Raw genomic sequence first — 22,957 nt, 5'->3', positions numbered from 1 at the left:
TATACAGTACTATTGACATTGTAGATTCACACTGAAGGCATCAAAACTATGAATAACATGTGGAAATATGCACTAAACAAAAAAGTGTAAAACAACTGAAAATACCCCTTATATTCTAGTTTCTTCAAAGTAGCAACCTTTTGCTGTGATTACTGCTTTGCACACACTCTGCATTTTCTTGATGAGCTTCAAGAGGTAGTCACCTGAAATGGTTTTCACTTCATAGGTGTGCCCTGTCAGGTTCATAAGTGGGATTTCTTGCCTTATAAATAGTCATGAAAATAAAGAAAATCCATTGAATTAGAAAGGTGTGTGTAATGTGAAATTACAAAGTCATATTGTCAATAGAAATGCTGCTACTCAATTTCATTTACTGAAGGTTGTTGTATTGCCTGATCCAACAACCTGCCACTCAGAAAAAATGGATCAATTAAGGGCATTTCCTTCTGAATCATCCTATAGGGATTCATATGAAGATAGTCAATGCAGTTAGTTTTCAGTCAGACTGTGTGATGCTCCTACCTGTATTGTTTCATTTTGTTTTACCTAGGAGTGGCAGTTAGTCACAATTTGCTTAGTTATCAAGAAACTTTCTTATCCAAAAGTTCTCTGTCAACTTTCTTGGCCATAAGTTTAAACTCCTTTAAAGTCCTGACCTCAATATTTTCTGAAAAATACACAGAAGAATTAGTTTTAATTTGGCGGATGTTTTGGTCCTGCTCTGCATTCATAGCAGCGTTCTTGGGTGGATTCCACCCCAACTTCACTCCCTTGTGGTGAGAAAAAAATCCACTCAACACATGGATTGTATCAGGATTCTTCAGAGTTGGCACAATAAAACTTACTGTAGCAGTTCTTATTCCTCTCCAGGCGAGTCATTTTTCGGAGGCCCTAAGCAACCAGGGGGAAGATTTGTAAGAGAAAAGAACTTTTCACCAGTTTCCTTCCTTCCATCCTGTTACTTCCTGCAGAATGTCCATCTATCTGGTGTTGTTCTTGATCTCATCTCTTTGTTATTTCTCTTTGTTTCCCTTTTTGCCACTAAAAATGTATTTGAAAAGCTTTACTTTGCTGTCTATGCAAGATGCCTTCAGACCAAAGTGCTGCCAGTGTTTAACAAGTTCTGTACTGGTAGCACATGATCTCAAATAGCTAATTTGTTGGAAATTTTAGGTTTAACACCTCACGACTTTTTCTTTAGAGGTGCGGCTGATGTTTTTGGTGTTCCTGTTGTAGGTTCTGGATGACTGCGTTGTTTGACATTTCAAAAATTTTGACATTGTTTTAATGTCAGTGTTTGTTTTAACTCCGAAGTCCCTTGTTGCAAAAGTGGTTTGCTGAAAATATCAGGCCACAGGAAGCAGAAGTATTTTAAAAGGCACTTCTACTCTTAGAGGAAGTCTGCGCCGTTTCCTGGGTTTCTACTTGGAATGTGTTGTGTCAGCTCCGTATGGTCTTCAGCTTAAGGGAAAGCTTTATTTCCTCTCACTTCCACCTGTTTTCTGTCAAGCGCCCCATTTCTGTCGCTTTGGGCTTTCAAACACGTTGTGAATTAAATTGCTAAAGGTTTGATGCAGCAGACGGTTAACCCTATCGACGTCGGCCATGTTTGTCTGGACCACATTGTAATGGTCATCCATCGGTTCTGCTGTTTGTGAACAACCAATGGATGTTCGGAACATAAAATAACAGGTGATTTTGAGTCAGTCCTACCAGAGGAAAACATTGTCTTGTTCAGCTGTTATCTGATCCAATAGGTCAACCAGTTTGAATGACCTCTGGGTTTATGGAGTATTTACGACCTTATTGTGAGGTTTCCTCCAAACCTTCCTGTGAGGTAAGTTTCAATTAGAAGTGAACTGGCGATCTCATCTCTGAGCTCTGCTGCTGGTTTCATGCTTGGGTGATCCAGCTGTCTAAACAAGACCATAAAACAACAGAGTGCTGAGCAAATGTGCACATCAAACGTGGGTTTAATTACAATTAATCTTTAGTGTGCATGAGACTACTGATAGTCTAACTGGTCACGTGTTGCTGGATAAACAAGACTGTGGTTCTTATCATTAGCTTGTACGTATTTTTCTGATTCCTGAGAGAGAACAAAAAGTGCAGTGGGTAGAACAGAGTGCAGGAAGGGGAGGTCAGGAGATTTTACTTAACGAGGCTCAAATTAACCCAACAGTACCAGGGTAAGTAGGCTTACTTTCATCCCTAGTGGTCTCTCTAGTGGATCACAAGGTGTTCACTTGTAGTGTGCAGCATTTGCCCTATGTCGTTGGGCTTCATTGTGCCATTTCCTACACTGCCACCTACTGGCCAACCAGTATAAGTCAAACAACGTCTTCCAAACCCACAATCAACACTGAGAAGTGATAAAGCTGGTAAAATATGTCTCAGTGGAGGGAGTCGTCTTTCCAACTCATCCGGAGTCACGGAACATTTGCAAGGAACTCTTGAAATAAGTCAACTTTACTCTCTTTATTTTGAGATTTGGGTCGTGCCATTAGTGCTTCACACTTAAACTGTCATGTTAGAACTCAGACCAGAAGTCAGTTTGGTTGGAGATCTTGAAGTCTCTAGAAAAAAGGTTTCATGTTTTCTTTTCAGTTAAGAGGAAACATGGAAATACAAAATTAAAGGGCAAAATGAAGGTTTTCATAGCTGGAAGAATATTACCAGTACCAGCACACAGAAATGTGTCGATTCTGTTACTATGGGAATGTCTATCATTTCTTTGCCGTTTTTTAGTCATCTTGTTTTAATTAAACAGTTCAGCAATCAAAGCCCATTGGCTGTTGTAGTCAATTTGACCCCTCAAGTTTTCTACCCTGTGTGCAGTCTGGCGGTCTGGAACACCCCGGGTTCCCTCCTGTCTGACCTTGATATAAGAGATAAGATAAGATAAGATAAGATAAGATAAGATAAGATAAGATAAGATAAAATAAGATAAGATAAGATAAGATAAGATAAGATAAATCTTTATTGTCATTGTCACAAGGACAACGAAATTCAAAGGGTGCCATCAGTCGGTGCACATGCCCAAAAACAAAAAATAACTGTCTCACAATTCACACACAACGCAAGAATCAACAAACAACTGGCAGAAAAATAAAAAATAAAAAATAAGAACAGCCACATTCTCACATACATCATTCATGATGATTAATGGTTGTTTTTGATTGCATTTAGTTTTGTTATTGCTATCGGGTAGAAACTGTCTCTGAGACCCACTCCTCCTGAACATCCCACTAAGACCAAATGATCAGTGTCACAAACAAAAACAGAGAAAGAGAGACATTCGTTGAGCTGTTTCCTGAAGTAAAGTGTTCATGTTTAGGCCCTGATTCATGAAGGCAAAAAGGTTCTCAAAAAAAAAAAAAAGCCCTTTCTGGCTTTAAAAAAAAAGATTCTAACGCTGCAACAACCTGGTGAAATTCTTCTGCTTTTTTGGAGTGGTCCTTACAAACCTCAACCTTAGAAACCTCAATGCCTGTTACAAATCATTTTCCTTCAAAACTGTAAACCTCACTAAGGCTAAATGTCAGGAGAACGAAGAGGAAAGAGTCATATTGTCAACACTTTGCCACCAGGTTTCTGAGCTCTGCTGAGTTCAGTGGTCTTAACGAGTTCAGCTCATTTTACATTCAGCTTTCTCAAAGCAAGAGGGTACAAAGGACTGCGAATCATGCTGTGTTTGTGTGATTTGAATATTTGAAATTGTTACAGAGTCGATTTAGGTAACAAAGCTGTGTAATGATAACTTTCCAAAATACACGATCAATTCCTCAACTCTGACCACCTGAAAAGGCTTTAACCTTTAAACTGTCAGGATGTTGGGGAAACATTTTAAAGACACATTAACAACTGCATGGCCTAAAGTCAAATTGTAATGCAACGTTTTCTGCATTTTTTTTATTGATCTCTTCTTATAAAGACATTTAAGTTTTGTATTGACTGAAAATAGGCAGAATCAGTGCTGAGGAGTTAGAAATGACACTGGACATCACTTGTAGGATGGGATGGGGGAAAAAAACAACTTCTGGACCCCAGACTGTTTACACAAACCCGTTAGATTCTGACAATAAAGAGGTCTGGCACTTGTGAAAAGTACAACTTGTATTTGAATGTATGCAGTCCGCTTCTGTTAATGTTCTCCTCCACATCAGTGCTGTCACCAAAGTTCGGAACGGCCAGTGGCTTTTGAAGATAGTGGAGAGGAAACTCCAAAAGTAACTACAGGAAGCTCTTCAGAAAAAAAAACAAAAAACCTGCAAGCGATGCAAAATTTACAAACAGCTGGAAATGAGAGGGGTGAACAACTTTTAAAGGAAAATTGTTCAAAATCAATGTCGGACGCAGCATTTCCCTGCTCCTGGACATTCGAACATTAAGCTGATATCATCACATCTTCCAGTCCTGTGGAGGAAATGTTTGTCTCATGCAAATTTCAAAGCACTGAGCTTGTGTCGCTGACAGAAGAAGGAAAGCAGTTAATGGCTTGAGTGGAATGGCGAAGAAAACAAATGCATGCATCACAGGACGGTATAAGCTGAAGCTGAAAGAATGGCATTTAAAACTGAAAGGAGAAAACCCGATGTGATATGCAATCTAAGAATGAAAGAAAGTACTATGCAACAACACAGGAACAATATAGGAACAGAATATTTTAAAGTCTAAATTTAAGTCACGAAGAGATCTGAACTGATTCTGTACGTGAAGTAAAAAATAAATGTGACAATGTAAAAACACACCAAAATTTCTCCACAATGATGTAAAATCTCAATGATATCAGTGAAGTGACAGCCAGTAAGCTTAGAGGGAAAACTGTTTTTTTCACACATTAATAGCTTGATTTGGAGAGTTTCTTTTCCTTTGTAATTTTAAAACAGTTTTTTTGTTGAGTAAAGACAAAAGTTTTAAAATCACAGAGGAAAAAAGGTCAAGGTAATTTTATTTATATAGCACATTTTCAGTAACAAGATAATACAAAAAGGCTTTGAAGAATAATTTTAAAATCTGTAAGAATTTACAGATTCTTAGATTCTGTAAATTTTCACAGATCTGTAAGTTGAAAATCTGTAAGTTTTCTACGTCACTCAGAGTTCCGGGATGTAGAAGTCATTTCTTTGGGCAACACTGACCTCTGGTGGACTTTCCGAATATCGCTGGTGGAGTTTTACGTTGCTTAGAGACGCATCGGAAATAATAAAGTAGTTTCGCTGTTTGAGTTGGCATTGTGTAAAAAGAAAGAACACACGCATATATTAGTTAAAGGAGACAGATGTTTCCTGTTTTTTTGTGTGGAGTGACTGGCGGTCCGCCTGGAGCTGCCCTTCCCTGAGAACAGCTGCTCTCAAAATTCTCCCCTGCGGGATTTTCCGCGTTCTCCAGCGACACAAACACCTCCCTGCGTGGACCGGGAAAAAAAACCCAAAACTTTTTCATCCTCACCAAACAACGTCTGTTGGCTTCCCATTTAGTAAACTTTTTTTTTTTTTTAACAGCCATGGGAGAAATGACAGCACCAAAGAGCTTCTCAGAAGTTATAAGTCAGATATTACAAGAGGCGCCGGCTGCCAGGAAAGATCTGGTTGATAACCAGAGCAACCTTCTCCGAGTGGCAGAGTACTGCGAGAACAACTACCTCCAGGTGAGCGAAGACCATTGTGAGCATTGAACAGCTTTTAATCAGGCATGATTTGATGTGTGTGGGTGTGTGTGTGTGCGTGTGTGTGGGGGGGTGTGTGTGTGTGTGTGATAATGTTGCCACAGGCGGATGATCCGACCAAAGCTGTGGAGGAGACCAAGGCTCTGACCACCCAGGCTTTAGCCAGTGTCACCTACCAGATCAACAGCGTGGCCAGCACCGTGCTCAGGCTGCTGGACTCCCAGGCCATGCAGATCAAAGACATGGAATCTTCCGTCAACCTGCTGTCACTGGTGAGACAGGAACAACCCCGTCACCACACAAACTCTCAAACCCTACCCACTGAACACAGCTGTAAATTGGTAAAAATCCTCAAAAAGGTCGTTACACTAATTTTATTTTAAAGTGAGGCTTCAGTGTCAAGGAAGATTATAAAGCAACAACATTTCGATACATGTATGTCTATGTCTATGTACTGGACTGTGTACTGTATAGTTGCTTGTGGTTCTTTTTGCATGAATTACTGCATCAGTGCAACGTGACAAGGAGGAGAACATATCTTAGTACTGGTCTTAAAGGGTCAGTATTATGTAGTTTGAAGCCATTTTATTGCGCAATCAAGTAGCTGTTACCTTCAGTGGTTATATACTACTGACACTATATATATCAGTTTTAAAACTGATATATATAGTGGAAGAAGGTAGAAAATAGTGCACAAAAGTGTCTGTGACTGATGGACAACTTTCAAGTAAGTACTCCTGTGTAGACTATAATATGTTTATCAAAAATATATTTTGCATTGTTTTTTTTAGTACTCTATTTTTCTAAGAAGGAAAATGTTGGGTTTTCATAAATGCTATTTAATGTTTAATGAATCTATTTATATGAGGTTAGGTTTTTATTTAATTACTGAAATAACTGAACATACAGATAATGTAATTTAATCAACGTGCTACGCTAGTTTTGCTCTCTCTCTATAAGGAATAATATTCCATATATAGATTAAATAAAACCTATCAAATGAAGCTGCTCGTTTTATATTTTTGCTTACATCTGTGCATCCAATCAAAATAGGAATGAATAAATGATGTCAGTGTAATAATAAATGTTGCTGTTGCAGTAGGACTAATTGTTTCTTTTCTGTTTTAAGTAAAAGTAATTCAGCCATTCAGTTATTTTAAATGAAACATGTAAATGAAGGTAAAGTGTATTTTTATTCATGGTTATGACCATCATCTTGTCTTGCACCAGGTCAGACTCCCTCATTTAGTCATGGCAGATTGTGGCTGTTTGTAGTTTAGTCGACTGTGTTCTGATCCAGGCTGCTGCCATCCACTTGGAGAACGTGGCAAGGAGGGAGATTGGTGCCTTCACCACACCCAAAGACAAGACCCGATCCAAACCCTTGGTCCCGCCCCCTTCAGGCATAGAGCAGGAGACGGGTTACATGAGAACTCCGATATCATACACCATCTTGGACACCGTTGGACACTATTTCCAGGTGAAGTACGCTTCAGTTTGAGAAATATATGATCTTCTTCGTAGTTTGTAGACTTTCATTGACCTTCTACCAACTCCCAAAACCCCAACCTGCAGGTCAAAGAGCAGCAGCCCAGCAAGAACACACAGACGGAGCAAGCTGAAGAACACTTGGTGTACGTAGACATAAATCTCATCTCTCCGCAGTACAGAGACCAGCCATACTGTACTTTGTACAACAAACTTCAAAGCTTTTCATTGGACTCTTGTCTGATAGGTGGTGCAAGGTTTTGAAGGGAAACAAAAATGACAGTTTTTCAGCATTCATTTTATAGACAATTTGAGGTGTGTCTCTACTAGGTTTACCTATCTAGAAACTTAAATCTTCATCCATTCTTCTTGGTCTTGGAAGTTCCCGGCTTTGTCTTACTCTTGGAGGGTCTAGTCTTGGTCTTGAAAGGTACGGCCATCGTCTTGGTGTTGATTTTGGAAGGTGAATTCTTGATCTTGGAAGGTCGGATTGGTGTTGGCAGGTGTGGTCTTGGTCTTGAGGGTCTGGTCTTGGGTTTGGTCTTGGTCTCAGACACATCGGCCTGTTCACCATTGTGATGGTGTGATCAGAGCAATGTGAGTTGGTAGACTGTCATCACACAAATCATTTTAAATGTAAGTCATAAAGTCCAAATGTACTTTTATCTGACAATAGTGCCTTTTTGCTGTGTTCCCTACATGGCTTGCAGAAAACTCCTAACTTGGCCGTTTCTTTCTGATCTGCCGTGTTCCTCGGTCCTGTGGATTCTGTGTGATCACTAATGTTCTCTGAACCTCTGAGGTCGTCACAGAACAGCTGTGCATATACTGAGAATAAATTAGACAGGTTAGTAGACCTTGTTTACTAACTAGATGTCTTTTAAATGAAATTGATATACCTAGAAATGATTTTGGATCAAGGTAAAAGCCAGATTAGAGGAATGCTTGACCACAATATGTCCTGTTGAGACATTCTTCCACCTAAGCTGTGGATCCTTACAGAGTTACAGTTTCTTTTGCTACTGTATAGATGTGATATAGAGATATATTTTTGATAACATCTCATTTAACTGAACCTGATGTAGAAGTCCTGACTGCTGTCTTGTTGTTGTGCCTCAACAGGTTGACCCACGGCATCGCCGTACCTCTACCCTCTGTTCCCACTAAGCCCACAGTGAACAGCCTGCCTCCCCCTCCTCCACCTGCTGCTGCCACAAACCTGCCTCCTCCTCCTTCCTCAATGGACACTGGCCTCCCTCCTCCACCCTCCTTTCCATCTCCCTCCAATCTCCCCCCACCCCCTCCTCCACCGGCCATCGGCCTATCGGACAACAGCTTCCTGCCACCCCCTCCACCTCCTCCTGGCAGCAGCACCGGTCCACCTCCTCCTCCTCCTCCTCCAGCCAGTGGTGTACCACCACCGCCCCCTCCACCTCCTCCTGGCAGCAGCACCGGTCCACCTCCTCCTCCTCCTCCTCCTCCTCCAGCCAGTGGTGTACCACCACCACCCCCTCCACCTCCTCCTGGCAGCAGCATCGGTCTACCTCCTCCTCCTCCAGCCAGAAGTGTACCACCACCACCCCCTCCTCCACCGGCCATCGGTCTGTCGGACAACAGCTTCCTGCCACCACCTCCACCTCCTCCTGGCAACAGCACCGGTCCTCCTCCTCCTCCTCCTCCTCCTCCTCCTCCTCCTCCTCCTCCTCCTCCTCCTCCACCTCCTCCTCCTCCACCTCCAGCCAGGGGTGTACCACCACCACCCCCTCCCCCACCACCCCTCTTCTAGATGGTAGATTGTGTCACTCAGGGTTTTGCTAACTTTGAAGCAGAACTAAAGCAAAGTGTGTGTGGGTGTGCAGGCGTGGGGGTGTGTGTGGGTGTGTGTGTGTGTGGAGGGGGGTGTAGGCATGCGTGTGTGTGTGTGTGTGTGTGTGGGGGGGTGTGTGTGTGCGTGTGTGTGTGTTGGTGCACGCGTGCAGGTGTTTGAACCCTGAGCTGTTTCATCTGTGATTAATACCAAAGCGTTAGCCCGAAGTGACATTTTCTGGTTTAGAAAATCCCTCCTTCAGCATTCTGTGCGTACAGAAGGTGAGCGGCGGGGATCGTCCCAGCGTGTCCCGACGGCGCCTCCACCGCATTCCTTCAAAACAAGCTGAAACAGGGATTCCTGGCTTCCTGTCATCAGCTCTTCCATCACTTTTTCCTCTTTCCCATAACGTCCGTGCCTCATCGTAATGAGGGTTACTTCAAACTGCAGCGGTCTGCGGCTCGGCCCCGGCAGCGGTCACTTTCCTGTCTGGTCAACGTGATCCTAAGTCTCTAACACTGGCAGCTTTGACCTCAGTGTGCTCTGCGTCTTTAAACAGGCCACTGAGGGTGTGAGCCGTCTGCTGCAAGTCATATTTAAAACCTCTATAATTAAGTGCATTTACTGTACCTGACAGCGTCAGTACTGTACAAATAAAGATCTAGATGCAGATAAATATGAAGGGGAACTTTTGAAGTTAAATCGATTTAATCTGAGAGAAAATGGATTCAATTCAGCTGCCCGAGAGAAAATTAGGGTATTTTTTAAGTTTCAGATTTTAGGGTTTTTTTAGAATTTTGTTTTAGAACAATACTTTTTGTTCAGTATTTTTAGGATATTTTGCTATGTTACTACCACAAAAATCCATGTGCAGTGTTATGTGCAAACTGAATGAAAATGAATATGTTTTTAAACCATTTTTGCAGACAGAAATCAGCTGAGTGAGTCAGTCTGTCGCTCCAGGTTTGTCTCTACCAGATTAGAAAAACGACAAACTCAACAGTTTGCCGACTGTTTGCCTGAAATTCACCCAGATTTAATGAAGAGTGTCTGCAAAAAGGCACGTTTTTAATATTTGAATGCAGCTTCTCAATTTCATTTAGCACTGGACTTTGACTGGACCATTGTAAAAAATATGTTGGGGCTCTTCTACTGATGGAAGGTGAAACTCGGTCTCTGATCAGTTGCAGATTCTAGCAGGTTTTCGTCCAGAACTCTCTTCGATTTAACTTCATTTATCTCATCTCTGACCAGCTGCCCTGTTCAGGCTGGAGAAACGGATTCCCTCAGCATGACACTACCAGAACTTTGTCTCACCGTGTGGAGGATTATTGTGTAAAGGATTCTTCATAAATTCAAGAAAATAGTTTAGTTCTTAAGGTTTTTAAAGCAGGTCAGCGACACTCAGTCACATTTTCTTCCTCTGTTTTCCTCAGAGAGTTGAAGTATTTCCCCAGCAGTGAGTCTAATTCTCCCTCATGTTAGGATTCCTGTTTGGAGTTTATTTCTCACGCTGCACTCTCAATAATCCAACTTTTTAAAAAATGCGTTAGAGGAATCATCGGCGATGAATCTGTTCCATCTGTTCTCAGGAATGAACCCCTCATCATACGATGAAGATCCTGCTAACCCCACCATCCTCATCATTCTCCTCTTCCGCTGTCGTTACGGAGGAAAAGGAGGAAGAAGAGTGCAGCACAATAATGCTGTGCTGTTTGTGCTGCATTATTGTGCATATATAAGCAGATTCCGATTTTTAAAAAAAGAAAAGAAATGAATTTGTTTAGGTGATCAAAAAGTTTAAAAAAAAATGCATAAATTATCTCAAGTTCAGGTTATTTGTTTTTAGAGCCTTTACACCAGTATTATGCTTATCTGAGTAGAGCGTAGTTAAAGTTTCCCATTCCTTCAAGCTGATACATTCTCTCTTCTTCCGGATTTCTCTAGACATTATGTGTTTTAATATGTCCAAATGTGTCGACAACTTTGTTTATCCCAGAACAAACTTCTGTGTATTTTAAAAAGATTTTATGTGACAATGCAAAGAACTGACTTTGTTTTGTAAAGTGGAAACAAATGACTTCATCCTACTTTATGTTTTGAAAACTTTTTACCAATAAAAAAAAAAAGGAAATCGTAAAATGCGTTGTGAATTTGGATTTACCTTCTGTTGTTCTAATACACTCAAATGAAACCAGTTGAATGGATTGAAAGTAACTGGAGGAGCTGCTGAGATCCATGGATCATGTTGAGCTGCTGACGCTCATGGAGGAACGGTGGGAGGAAAGACACTGCTTTCAGCAGACAGAGATGTCAAGGAAGAGACCAAAATGAAACCAAGCTGGGAAATCTGACACCCTGAACACACAACACAGTGAGGCACGGTGGTGGCAGCATCATGGTGGTACTTCACTGAGCTGGAGCAAAGAAGAAAGGCAAAAAAATCACTCTGGATATGAACTTTGGCTTCGATTATGAACAGCTGAGTTGCTTAGATTATTCTGACTCTCATTGGTTATTCACACGTCATTATTACTCTCATTATTATGTGTCAGTAAATTTTCTCGTCCTGTTAAGAGTCAGTTTGCAATCATTTTGTTTTATGTAACAGAATTTATTTGTAGGTATTTTTCAGCACAGTAAATTGAATAACATGTTTTTCAATTACAAATTTCTGATAATTATTGATTATGTAGATGATATATATTGCATTAAACATGTCAGTGTTCACTTCTTGCTACTCCTTTTCAAACAGAAAATTAGTGAGATTTTGTTCTCGGTTATGTTTGCAGGTGTTTTCTTGTCGTTTTACTGGTTCTTTGTTTTCTTAAATAAACACAAAATATGGAAAGCCACCCCAAAGAAACAAAAAAAAGTAACCTGACATCATGCTAAATGCAAACGGAAATCACGCTTTTTAGACTCTTATCTAAAACTTATTTTATATTGTTTATAGAAAATAATTACTGCACTGCACACAGAACCCCCAAAAACATGTTGAATTATGTGGTTGTGACAAAATGTGTAAAAGTGCCAGGGGTTTGAACGGAGCTCTGTACAGTAAGTGTGACAAAGAGTGAACACACCCCTCTGTGGCATGACAGCGATGCTGTAAACGTTGCTCACTCTGCCTCCTTCATGTGACACATTATCATTTGACAGCAGCTCAGGCTCTGGATAACTTCTGGATGTTTGGGATTCTCAAACAAGGTAAGATCAGTCTCTAAAATGTCCAAAGTCTAATTATTACATATGTGATGAGATAATAGATCTGAGACTGAGCTTCACTTGTCGCCTAAGGTTTCAGGATGAATGTTAGAAATGTTGGATCTCAGATACTGCCGGTCTGTTCTGTTAAATCCTTCTAACCAACTATTATCAGTTCACATGTGAACGTTCATGTGAGGGAAATGTTGCCGGGTCACTTTAGATCATAATCATTTGACTGGGGTGTGTCAGTATCAGCTGGGATATAAAGGACATTGTTTCCTAATTTGGCTACAAATTGCATCAATCTGTTCAGTTGTTTCCTATTGATTTAGTGAGGAAACAGAAACTCTCGTTTTGCTCAGCAGGTTGGTGAAATGATGAGCTACGTCTCTCAGTGATGCCAGCAGGTCGACTTAAGTCCAGCTGTGACTGAAGGATGTTTCGAATAATGTGAGTTAACAATGAATTCAAGATGGAGTCTGTCTGAGCTCCAGAGTTTCTGTGTGAAAATAAACTATTTGTTCCCAGATTGCCGGTGGCAGTGATCTCCATCGCGGCCGTCCTTCTCTGCTTCTATCATCACTTGAAGAAGAGGAGAGAACAGCGCGACGCCACGGTAACAATGCAAGTCCAAGCCATATGCAGACCAGAGGACCAGGAAGTGGGCACAGAGTTCGACCGACGTACTCCAGGCTACAGCGCCGTGGAACACCCGCCTCCATACTCACTGGTGAGGACGGATAAGTTGCCTCCAATGTTACATCAGATTAGCCCAAAATTAACTTTCCAACCAATATAAACTTGTGTTTGAGAACAAAAAAAACTAAAGAAAAAACTAAACAGACGTAAATCTGAATAATGAAATACACAGAAATTGTTTTTGCCAAAAACAATTGGAGTGAAACTAGCATGAAACCTGAAGGAACCTTCTATGTGGCGGTTTTCACCAAGTCACAAATTAACAGCAGTAATTCAGTCATAAAAGAAAAAACGTGGGGTTCATATTTTCACCACGTCATTCATTCACCTATAAATATCACAATTTCAAACCAACTATTTAGTGAGGTAACTAAATATATTGGAGCTAAATATTCAGTTTGCAAACTAAATATTTACTTAGTAAACTAAACATTTAGCCTCAAAGTAAATATTTAGATTGCTAAACAACATATTTTGGAGCTAAATGTTTACTTTGTAAAATAAATATTTAGCTTCCTATTTCAATATTTTATTTCATAAATGAATGAATAACATGGTTATAATGATTTAAAAAACAAGCCTCTTTTCTCTTCTAACCCAGATTATTTCTGTTAGTTTGTGACTGTGTATTTTAAGCGACAGCGCCCCCTAGCAGTGAGCGACTGTGGCTCAGTGGAAGTTGCAATCTGGAAGTTGTGGCTTTAATTTCAGCTTCCTCTTGTAACACATTGATGTTAGTCTGGGAAAACACACTTAGCACTGGGATGGCCAGGTTTTCGATTTCTCCCCAGAATGGCTGAAACAGGGCCGAAAGACCCTGTCCAAACTGACGACTGATGGCTCAAATTAGCCTCCATTCATCCATTTTTCTATGCTTCTATTCTTCTATTGTTCATGTGGTCGTTGACCGTCAGGCCAGAAGGTAGGAGTGTGAATAGTCCATGTTGGGGGTGGGTATCTATGATACCAACAGGAGATCAGATCTCCTGTAGGTAATGCTCTTCAGTCTAGTTTTGAAGCATACATGAAGTGTTGAAATAAAGCGAAGAGGGTATAAAATGACAGTTTAGAAATAAACTAACCAAATTAATTGTGTTGATCCACCTCAAAGTCAGTCTAAGTCGAAGTCGAAGTCTAAGTCTAAGGAACAATTGTGCAACTGTGAGATGCGTTGAGGCCATTACCAGGGTACTTAAAGGTACTTAAGGGTACTTAGGCCATTTGGACAACTCCAGACTGAATAGGAGTGTTGTCCACGTGGACTAACTTCGGCCGTTCCAGTGTTAGCCCTCTGTTGCCTAGCAACTTGTATGGAGAACTTGTGAGTGCAGCTGGATGAATGGTTGATTTAAATAAATCGACACAAAATACTGAAAGTGACCCTTTACGTCTTTCTCATGCAGGTTGACCCCAAACTGGCCCCGCCTCCATACCACATGTATTCAATAGCCCCGCCCCTTGCTTCTCATTGGATGACTCCCCTGGAACATCAACAGCTGACCCCACCTGCCTTACCCTGCAACCAGCACCGCTCACGGAGAGCATCCTTCAGCTGAACAATCAGATTTTATTTGAAATATTAGAAGAAAATACATTTAACTGGTTTTCAAAATATTCTAGTACTGAAAAAAAAAAACTGATTCAACTCCCTTTACTCCGATACCCCAAAATAAAACCCACAGGAATGAGTCAAAGTATTGACTTATGGCTCAATACAAAAGCGTGCTACACTTTTCAGATTTAATTTTATTTTTGTTTTAGTTTAAAAACCATTTATCATTTTCATTTCACATCATTTGTGTCGGAGCGTTATATAAAACTGCAAATAAACCAAAGTTTTAGATTCAAGTGAGATGAAAAAATATATTTAAAAAAAAAAGAAAAAATATGAACACTTTTGCATATATGCATATCAAAATTACTTAACAAAAGGAGTGCAACATTTTTTAAACCAACCGCATTTTTAATAAACTTTTGATATGAAGATCAGAATAAAGAGTACTGCACACCAGCCGAATCATCAGAGCACCAGGTGTTTCTTTGATATTCTATACACTCTTTATTACAATACAGTACTTACAGGCTCAAAGAAAGATTAAATGAACAATAAATAAGTTGACAGAGTTATGTGTTTTTTCCTAAGAAACATGTGCACTGATAGAAATGAAAAGTTCCACGATGAAAAAATAGTTTCCTTGGCTTTTGAACCATATTAAGGCAAAAGTAAACGTGAATTTGAAGCCACTGGTAACCGGTTTTACGTAAAAGTAACAAAAAAAACCCCCAAAAACTATCTTCCATCAAGAGTCCAAGAAGTAAACGCTAAGGTTGAATGTTTTCCCTTCGTTAAACAACACACACAACAGGTCTAGGCTACTGAAGGTGTTACGGTTTGATTGTTACTGGTGCTACAGATTAAACTCAAACATCTGCTGTATCCTCTAACTGTCAGGACGAACGCACAGAAATCAACATTCAAAAAGGAAAGATGATGAAAGAAGAATGTCTCAACATGAACATCCTCCACTGCTTCCCAAAGCAGAAATGTGTGTGTTTCCTTTCCAGTGTCAGTCAGTGTATTGCATGTTTATTTCAGTAACTATTGCCATTTTTTAGCACATTTCTGAACACATACAATCATACCGTGTGATCAAATGGTAAAAATATGAAGTTTTCAACACAAATGTGACATTTGGTATCTTTCTTCAATCCTTCCTACAGAACCAATGTAAACATTTACACTACATAAAGTATTTAAGATTTGTGAAGGCTAAAACTGTCCCTCAAACTGTTTATCATCCACATTTAAACGATCACACTACAACTCGCCGTCGTCTCTAAAGCCTCCTCAACAAACAACCAGTTTTGATAAATTAATCACAACTTGACATTAGGCTGAACAGAGGAACATTTAGTTTGTACAAAAAAATGCCTCTACGTGAGGCTGGTCGCCTGTGCCGACGTCCGCCATGCGGCTCCATCGGCGTCGGTGACGAAGCGTCCTCCGACTCTTTGCGGGCGATGCTCAGAACACCCAGCTGACCGGCACCCACTGATGCTCCATGGAGAGCTTGTCCAGCGCCACCCGGAGGCTGCGGAAGGCCGCCTCCAAACCGTCGTTCACGATGCAAAGATCAAAGTAATGTCCGTAGGCCCTCTTTATGCGCTCGCTCTCGTCCACTGTCCTCTTTAGTTCAGAGTCCTGGGACCGGCACATTGGAGAGGACAACAGCGCTTTTAGACTTGTACTAGATTTACATTCACTTGGATTCATCTATCATGTCACTTTGTGAAATACAACTCCAAATCATATGCCAAATTTTACGTTTTTGTGCTTTTTTCAGAATAAGGTGAGCTGAAATGCTACTTGACATGCTATGGGCTGGCCATTTCCAAAGCATCCAATCCAGGAGTGCCATTGAGTTTCCTTAGCTCTCATTGGAGCCACTTTGAGAAACACTGGTCTAAGTTAGACTTACATTGTCAAGTTTGTTCAACTTGACAATGTAATAAACTAAATTGGAAGCACTTTTATTTAATTACTTGTCACCAATTTCAGTACTTTCTTTAAGTGGAATCAACTATTCAGTTTTTTCAGTGCAGTTCAGGTTAGATGATGATAAGTGATGCTCTGACGGCTCAGGTGAGCCCTGATGATATTTATTTTTTGACATCCTTTAGGTGGCACTTTACAGTTATGACAGTTATAACCATACAGTACAAAAAAATATTAAAAGTAAGTAAGCATCAAACTGTTTTTTTTTTCATGAAATAAAATTAATGAATTAAATTAAGTAACTTTTTTCAGAGGAAATACAGTATAATCATTAAGAATAATGGATCAATTGAGAAATAAGTCTTACGATCCAAACACTCACCGTCATCTGCTTTGTGACGACTCCTGACTCAATGGCTGACCTGTTCATCGCTTTGAGGACTTCAAAGTCTGGGGCTTCAATGAACACAACGTAGGGCAGGAATTCAGACGTTCGCAGCACTTTCAAGGCCTTCAGAGGAAAAACAGGTACAGTGAGGATAGATTTAAACCAACAGAGAACAGAAACTCAAAAAGCTCCAAAAGTAGGGGTACACAGATCGACTGACCGGCTGACCGATCTGCCTGATTTCATAAATTTTGGGTGATCGGCAGAGCTACTTCCACAAAGGTAACAATAGAGTTGGTTAACGGTAGTCAAAACTTAGCAACTTTGTTGATAAATTTAGCAACTTTTCAGACCTCTAATTGGAGTTTTTAGCCACGACACGTTGCAGTGTCATTAACAAAAAATACAAAACAATTAGTAGGTCAGGTTTTCTAAAGATTAGTGAGCGGCCTGAAAACTGCAATTGGTGCAGCCCTGGCTCCAAACATCAGAATCTCACTCTACCATTAATAACATCAGCCGTGTTTTTTCCATCTGATTGTAGTTATTTATTTCAGGTAAATCTTAAAGATGTGCTTGGTTAGTGTGTGAGTATTGACTGGTATACAAACAAAGTAACAAACTGCACCTGTGGGTTGACGTCCAGGATGCAGATCTTTCCCGTTTCTATCACCTCGTGTATGGAGTTGATCTTTGTGCCGTACAGGTTGCTGTCGTACTCGCCGTGCTCCAGGAAACGGCCGCTTTTGATGTCGCACTCCATCTCGCTCCGCGACATGAAACCGTACATCTGACCGTCTCGCTCGTCCACCTTCGGCTTCCTGGAGGTGACTGAGCGATGGAGATGCATTCAAACACAGAGACAGCTGTCTGTCAATCAGCTGTCTGAGTTTTTAGGCAATCCTGTGAAGACACTGTTGCAGTGATTGATGCGACTAAAGATAAATGCATGGATGAGTTTTTCTTCAGGTGATACCAAGCTGACTTTGTAACTGTCTTTATGTGGCTCTGAAGGTTCAGGTCTGAGTTCATCACTACACCCAGATTCCAGACCTGATCTCTACTTTCTACTTGTAGTAACTGAAGCTGTGCGTTGACTCTAGATTGTTCCTCTTAATGTAGAAAGACAATAATTTCAGTTTTGTTTCTGTTCAGTAACGGCACATCCATGTATTCTACTGCTCTCCGATCAATCTTGAGCTATTTTTCACAGAGGAATGGTCAACAATCTCCAGAAACTGACAAAACGAGAACATGTGAAATGAATAGTGTGACCAAAGACTGCCTGTTCCAGTCACTCACAGGGTACGGTGGTCCCGTAGCGCTGAGGGTCCGACACCAGCAGCTTGTTCTTCAGACTGCGTCGCCCGACTCCCTGCGCTCCAATCAGAACCAGCGTCTTCCTCCTGAAGGGAGGGACTTTGGCAACCTCTTCATAGATCCGCAGTTCATGTCGATCAAATTCTGAAAACAACCCCCCCCCCAAAAAACCCCAAACAAATAAGAAACAGAACAAAAAAATAAACGATGACAAACTGTAAATAATCATTTCATACACATCTGAAACAAAATGTCGAGATCTATTTACCTGCATTCTTGGTGGTTAAATACATCATCTTTTTTTTCTTCTTACCGCCCATTCCTCCACACAAGGGACCTGAAACAGAGAGAGAACATAAAATAAATTAAACTTGCAGTCATCTGTAGGCTAAATCTATGTTACTGAGTCATATTCAATAAGTTAGAATAAGCATTCAGATGAGATTTGTTTGTCAGATTAAAAGTACTTTTTGAAATTAACAACCTTTAAGCAGGTATCAAACATAATTTTCATTAAGCCCACATTTCTGTTTTTAAAAAGGGTTTTTTTTATTGGTCAGATGCTTGGAAACGATCAATATTTTTCGGGTGTTAACTGGGAAAATGTTGAGACAGCACCGTCTAAACACCTTGAGTCAGATGTAGCTGCCACTAGATGGCGCTGTCATCGAATGAGCGTGCGCCTTTGGCTTCATTAGCCTCCACTTCAGTAACGTCTCTGTATGTCCACTTCATTCATGATTCCCATGAATGAAGTGGACATACATGATATGGAATATATTTATTCCTTATCAAAAATTATGTTAATGTTAACAACATTATGTTAATGTAGCACAACGCAGCACAATGCTATCCGCCGTTGTTATTGCTGTTATTTGCCAGTTCATGGGTACAGCCGTATGTTCTGCGCTTTCACACCTGCGTAGTACGTCACATCTCCATGGGGATGGTTACAGAACAGTTTCAAAAATACAAAAATGTGAGAGACAATAAAATAACAAAACTTAATTTTCTTAAAAGTAAAACTTTATTTATTCTCTTTGTTTTCTTCAGGTTCTACCAGAGATATTTCCAATAAAATATCTAAACAAATATCCATTTGTTTAGCTTTGATTTTGTTTGTTTCCTCTTAAATTATAAATGCTTTTTTTTCTTTTAGTAAATCTTCTTAGCAAATGTGCTAGTTTAAATATAATTTGCAAAATATAATAATCCACCAAAGCATGAAATTTAATTAATTTTAAGTTAAAGAACAATGGATTTGTTGGATCTCTGTTTTGTTTTCTGCTTATCCTAACATCTCTCTTTTTGCATAATAGAAAGAGAATTTGTTTACAATTAAGCAGACGGTACCACTAGATGGCGCTGTGCACCAGCACTGACCAGACGGCTCGTTCTGCTCGGTGCCAGGAAGCACCTGTGACTTGGCAAGCTGTTAACCTTCTGCTCAGTGTAGCAGACTATCTGGTCAAGGAAACACGAGCTCAGTGTTAAATCTGGCTTTAATTCTGCTTTTCAACAGCTGAACCAGCAAATTAATGACCAGGTTCTCTGCTTCAACATTGGAATTCTGACTGTGCTCTCAGAACAACAGGAGGAGAATGTGCTGGCAGACAGATGTGTCCTCTGGCTCAGAGGACAGTACGTCTAGGTGAAGGACGCAGGGCCTGCTATGACTCAGCGCCTGCTTTGTTCGCCGCTCAAGACCTTTTCTACTGCGAATCTAAGCCCATAAGACAAACCCTCCCCCCACCTACATGTTTCATGTGTACAGAGATCTGTATCGATCGGTGTTTTGTTTACGGAACTCATATTGCCTCTCCTGAATCAATGCTCTGTCTTGATGAGCATGGTTTATGAATGTCAGACCCTGCTGCTTAAAGCGGCAGAGTCATGTAAAATCAACTTTTTCGAGTTTTACATCTTGTTATAATGTTATTCCTTCATCAAAAACAAACCTGGAGTGTTGCCTTGATTCCTTGATGCATGTTTGAGAAATTCTTTCATCTGCCGTGGCAACCATTACCGGGACAAAGTTCTAGTTTTCAACCTTCCAACTCACAGAGTAGCCCTACCCCTTCAGACTAGCCAGCAGCAATTAGCAAACACCTGGTGGAACTGCTCATCTGCTGAGTTCATTATAAGAGCTACTCAGTGCAACGCTGGTAAAACATTGTTAAAGGGTTAATAGAGGAGCCATGTTGTGATGACTTCCTGAAGGCGGAGTTTCAGAAAGAGCAGGAGTTTTTAAAGAAGCCCAGTCCATTGATACATACAGCATTTTTTAACAAGTCAAATTAACATAGCTTCTTGATTCTGCTATTTGTCTGGAAAACACATAAAACACATAATACTGCCTCAGAATGCATATTTCTGACCTTTTTTGCGGTTATCGGTGGACGGTGGGAGAGCGAGATTAGAAGAAATACGTGCACGATACAGAGAGGAACAGATATCTGATGGGGAATGTGGGTAAATGTGAGAGACTACCTGTGGTGGCGAGCTCCATGTCCCTCTTCACAAACGCTTTCCTCTTCTCCTCCAGAAGCTGGCTCGGAATGAGGCCCGCACTGCCTCCCTCTATGTGGCACGCCTTGGAGGGAAACACAAACAGCTTGAGCTTAACAGGGGAAAAAATAAAATAGTGGAGCAAAGATGTGTGTCTGAAAGCTGGACTCACCTGCCACCAGTTCAGGTCTTCCTGGTTAAAGATCTGCAGAATGTCTCCACTGGTGAAGCTGAGGCCTGCCTCCTTGCAGGGAATCAGGTTGTCGTGAGTGGGGTCGTAATCAAAGTGGCACTTCACGAAGGCCTGGAATGAGACAGGGGAGAATGTCGTAAAAACTAAAGCAATAGGCTGAGAAATGGATGGGCCGTGCTTGCTATTAGTATAAAGCTGAGGAGTATTACGGTTATGTAAGCTGTGGGTGAGCATCAGTCAGTCAAACAGCCTACTCCCCTTCTCAGGTCGACAAAATAAGACAAAGCCTCTTTTTGATGGAGAGAGACATGCAGAGAATGTTACGATCTCGTCTTTTGTTGCATAGACAGTACTTCTTCCCCACGTTGATGTGTTCAGCTGTTTCATTAATAGATCTGTTACAGCCATTAGCTGCCGTCAAGGCAACTGTAGTACACCTGGTTCATTGTTTTGTTGTTTGGTTCAAGGTGGCAGTAGATACATGTTATTTAAAATGAAACATGAAGTTATATACTGTATGTGTGGTAGCTTTCAGTGAATTAGTGTTGCTGTTCATTTGTTTTGTTACGGGTGCATTCAAATGTGAGGAGGAACTTATATTTCGTTCCACAAGCCATATTGTTGCCCTGGGGAAACATTAGCTGGCGCACATGAGGCATTCTACCCGAAGAAGCTGGTTGTGAGAGGTTTGCCATCTTTATTCCTCCTGAGTCAATGCGGCAAATGAGATTTGTTTTATGTTTGTATTATTTGTATCTTGTATATATGTAAATCCTCTATTTTTTGTGAACCAATTTAGGTTTGTGTTATCTTTTTTTAGTTCTGATGGCATTTTTGGGGGACTTTATAAAGACATGTCCAAAGTAAATGGCTATTGAAACCAAGAACTGCATTAAGCCTCGATTAAACTTGAAAGGAGTAACAAGTTGCCTTTCTTTCCTGGATGAGGTCAGTGACAGAGCTACTGATAATATTAACTCTGTTTTCCATTTTTGATTTTCTTTCAAAGAGAAAATCTCACAGTGAGTCAGCTTCAGCTGGAGGCTTAAAGGCACCGGTTCCTATTCTGGAGAATAAAAAACTCATCCACCTTTTTTCTCTTAAACAGGATCAAACTTCTCGTTTTAGAAGTTTTAGCAAAATTATTTCTATTTGCTGAAAGCCACAATAATAATTAAAAAAAACATGTCAGAAACTAATTTATTATTGTCTTAAAATCAGAAGTAGACATACAGTCAACTGAACTGGCAGAACCCTGTATTTGGGTCGTCTTGCTAGCGAACAGGTTTCAGATCTACCCACAACTTCTCTCTAGCATTTACAATGGCCACAGCAAAACATTGTCTTTGTTGTCCTTAGACCTTTTTGTAATCACTTTGGGTCACTGTCCATTTGGAAGACCAATCTGTGCCAAAGTTTTTACTTCACACTCTGACAGCCTTATATGACAGTAACTCAATGCCAGGCTGCAGGACTTGTAGCTGCAGCATAAAGCCAGGTCAGAAAGGTTTATTCATGGACATGTCAGTCCATGAATAAATGGACGGCAAGATTCAGCTGTTAATAATGTGTTTATCATTGGAGTCTGATGGTGAAAAGAGGGAGAGAAGGATGGGTTAAGGAAGAATAACTCATGGCATTGCAAATGAGGAAAGCAAGCCGACATGTTGCAGTAGCTGTCGTGATGTACTATTTCCTCAGATTTGTTTTGCAACTACGCTATATTTCTACATCAGTGCTTCAAGCATCTTTCATGCTGACCAGCAGATATTTCCTTGCATGAAACATTTTGTCAAAGACGGAGAACATCATGCTTAGGAGGAGGGATTGCTGCAAAGTCACCGGCTTGATGCAATCAGCTGCTCTCTCTTATAGATAACTTTTTACCACTTGGAATTAAATGATGAACTAAACTTTTTTATTTTCCATCTTAAATATGACTCAGTTGGACTGCATGAAACTGGATTTGAAACTGATCATATCAGCATAAAATAAATTAGATTTTGACTGGATATATTCATACGGGTTATTTAATTCATTTCAGCAACAAGGCAGTTCAAAATGGTCTACAGTCAACAATTACGAAACAAGCAATAAATAATTACATGTTGTCAAATGCCATCATCAAAACCATCAAGAGACGTCAAATATGTTGATCATTATTCCAGTTATTACTAATG

General features: G+C 40.4%; 2 protein-coding genes across 6 annotated transcripts in view; one reads left to right on the top strand and one right to left on the bottom strand.

Annotated features, from left to right (window-relative positions):
• The first annotated feature begins 5,179 nt into the window (after positions 1-5,179).
• On the top strand, positions 5,180-11,539 carry abi3b (ABI family, member 3b). 2 transcript variants are annotated; one of them, XR_004340840.1, is made up of 6 exons: positions 5,180-5,650; positions 5,773-5,940; positions 6,969-7,148; positions 7,244-7,302; positions 8,279-10,408; positions 10,643-10,775. XR_004340840.1 is itself a non-coding variant. In XM_032575298.1 (5 exons), the coding sequence occupies exons 1-5, from the start codon at positions 5,507-5,509 to the stop codon at positions 8,940-8,942; spliced, it is 1,215 nt and encodes a 404-aa protein (XP_032431189.1). In that variant the 5' UTR covers positions 5,180-5,506; the 3' UTR covers positions 8,943-11,539. The 2 variants fall into 2 exon arrangements, 1 of the variants encoding a protein (XP_032431189.1); XM_032575298.1 differs by having other exon boundaries at positions 8,279-11,539.
• Positions 11,540-14,916: 3,377 nt separating this feature from the next.
• Positions 14,917-22,957, bottom strand: part of mpp2b (MAGUK p55 scaffold protein 2b) — a 60,633-nt gene continuing 52,592 nt past the window's right edge. For 3 of the 4 annotated variants that reach the window (XM_032574757.1, XM_032574758.1, XM_032574759.1), the window contains exons 7-13: positions 20,757-20,888; positions 20,567-20,669; positions 18,345-18,413; positions 18,059-18,220; positions 17,385-17,587; positions 16,751-16,879; positions 15,898-16,074 (exon numbers count right to left, since the gene is read on the bottom strand). In XM_032574757.1, coding sequence (XP_032430648.1) covers positions 15,898-16,074; positions 16,751-16,879; positions 17,385-17,587; positions 18,059-18,220; positions 18,345-18,413; positions 20,567-20,669; positions 20,757-20,888 — 975 coding nt within the window. Of the gene's footprint in view, positions 16,075-16,750; positions 16,880-17,384; positions 17,588-18,058; positions 18,221-18,344; positions 18,414-20,566; positions 20,670-20,756; positions 20,889-22,957 lie in introns of all 4 variants that reach the window. The other variant, XM_032574756.1, reaches the window with a different exon arrangement.

Source organism: Xiphophorus hellerii, chromosome 10, assembly GCF_003331165.1.
Source record: "Xiphophorus hellerii strain 12219 chromosome 10, Xiphophorus_hellerii-4.1, whole genome shotgun sequence".
NCBI classification, from domain to species: domain Eukaryota; kingdom Metazoa; phylum Chordata; class Actinopteri; order Cyprinodontiformes; family Poeciliidae; genus Xiphophorus; species Xiphophorus hellerii.
The sequence above is the reverse complement of the archived record's forward strand: the minus strand, read 5'-3'. Positions and strand labels throughout refer to the sequence as shown.

Bases quoted from the DNA above. Each gene is read 5' to 3' on its own strand.
- abi3b (XM_032575298.1), top strand. From the start codon at position 5,507: ATGGGAGAAATGACAGCACCAAAGAGCTTCTCAGAAGTTATAAGTCAG. The intron at 5,651-5,772 runs GTGAGCGAAGAC...ATGTTGCCACAG, and splicing joins GCGAGAACAACTACCTCCAG to GCGGATGATCCGACCAAAGC. The intron at 7,303-8,278 runs GTACGTAGACAT...GTGCCTCAACAG, and splicing joins CAAGCTGAAGAACACTTGGT to GTTGACCCACGGCATCGCCG.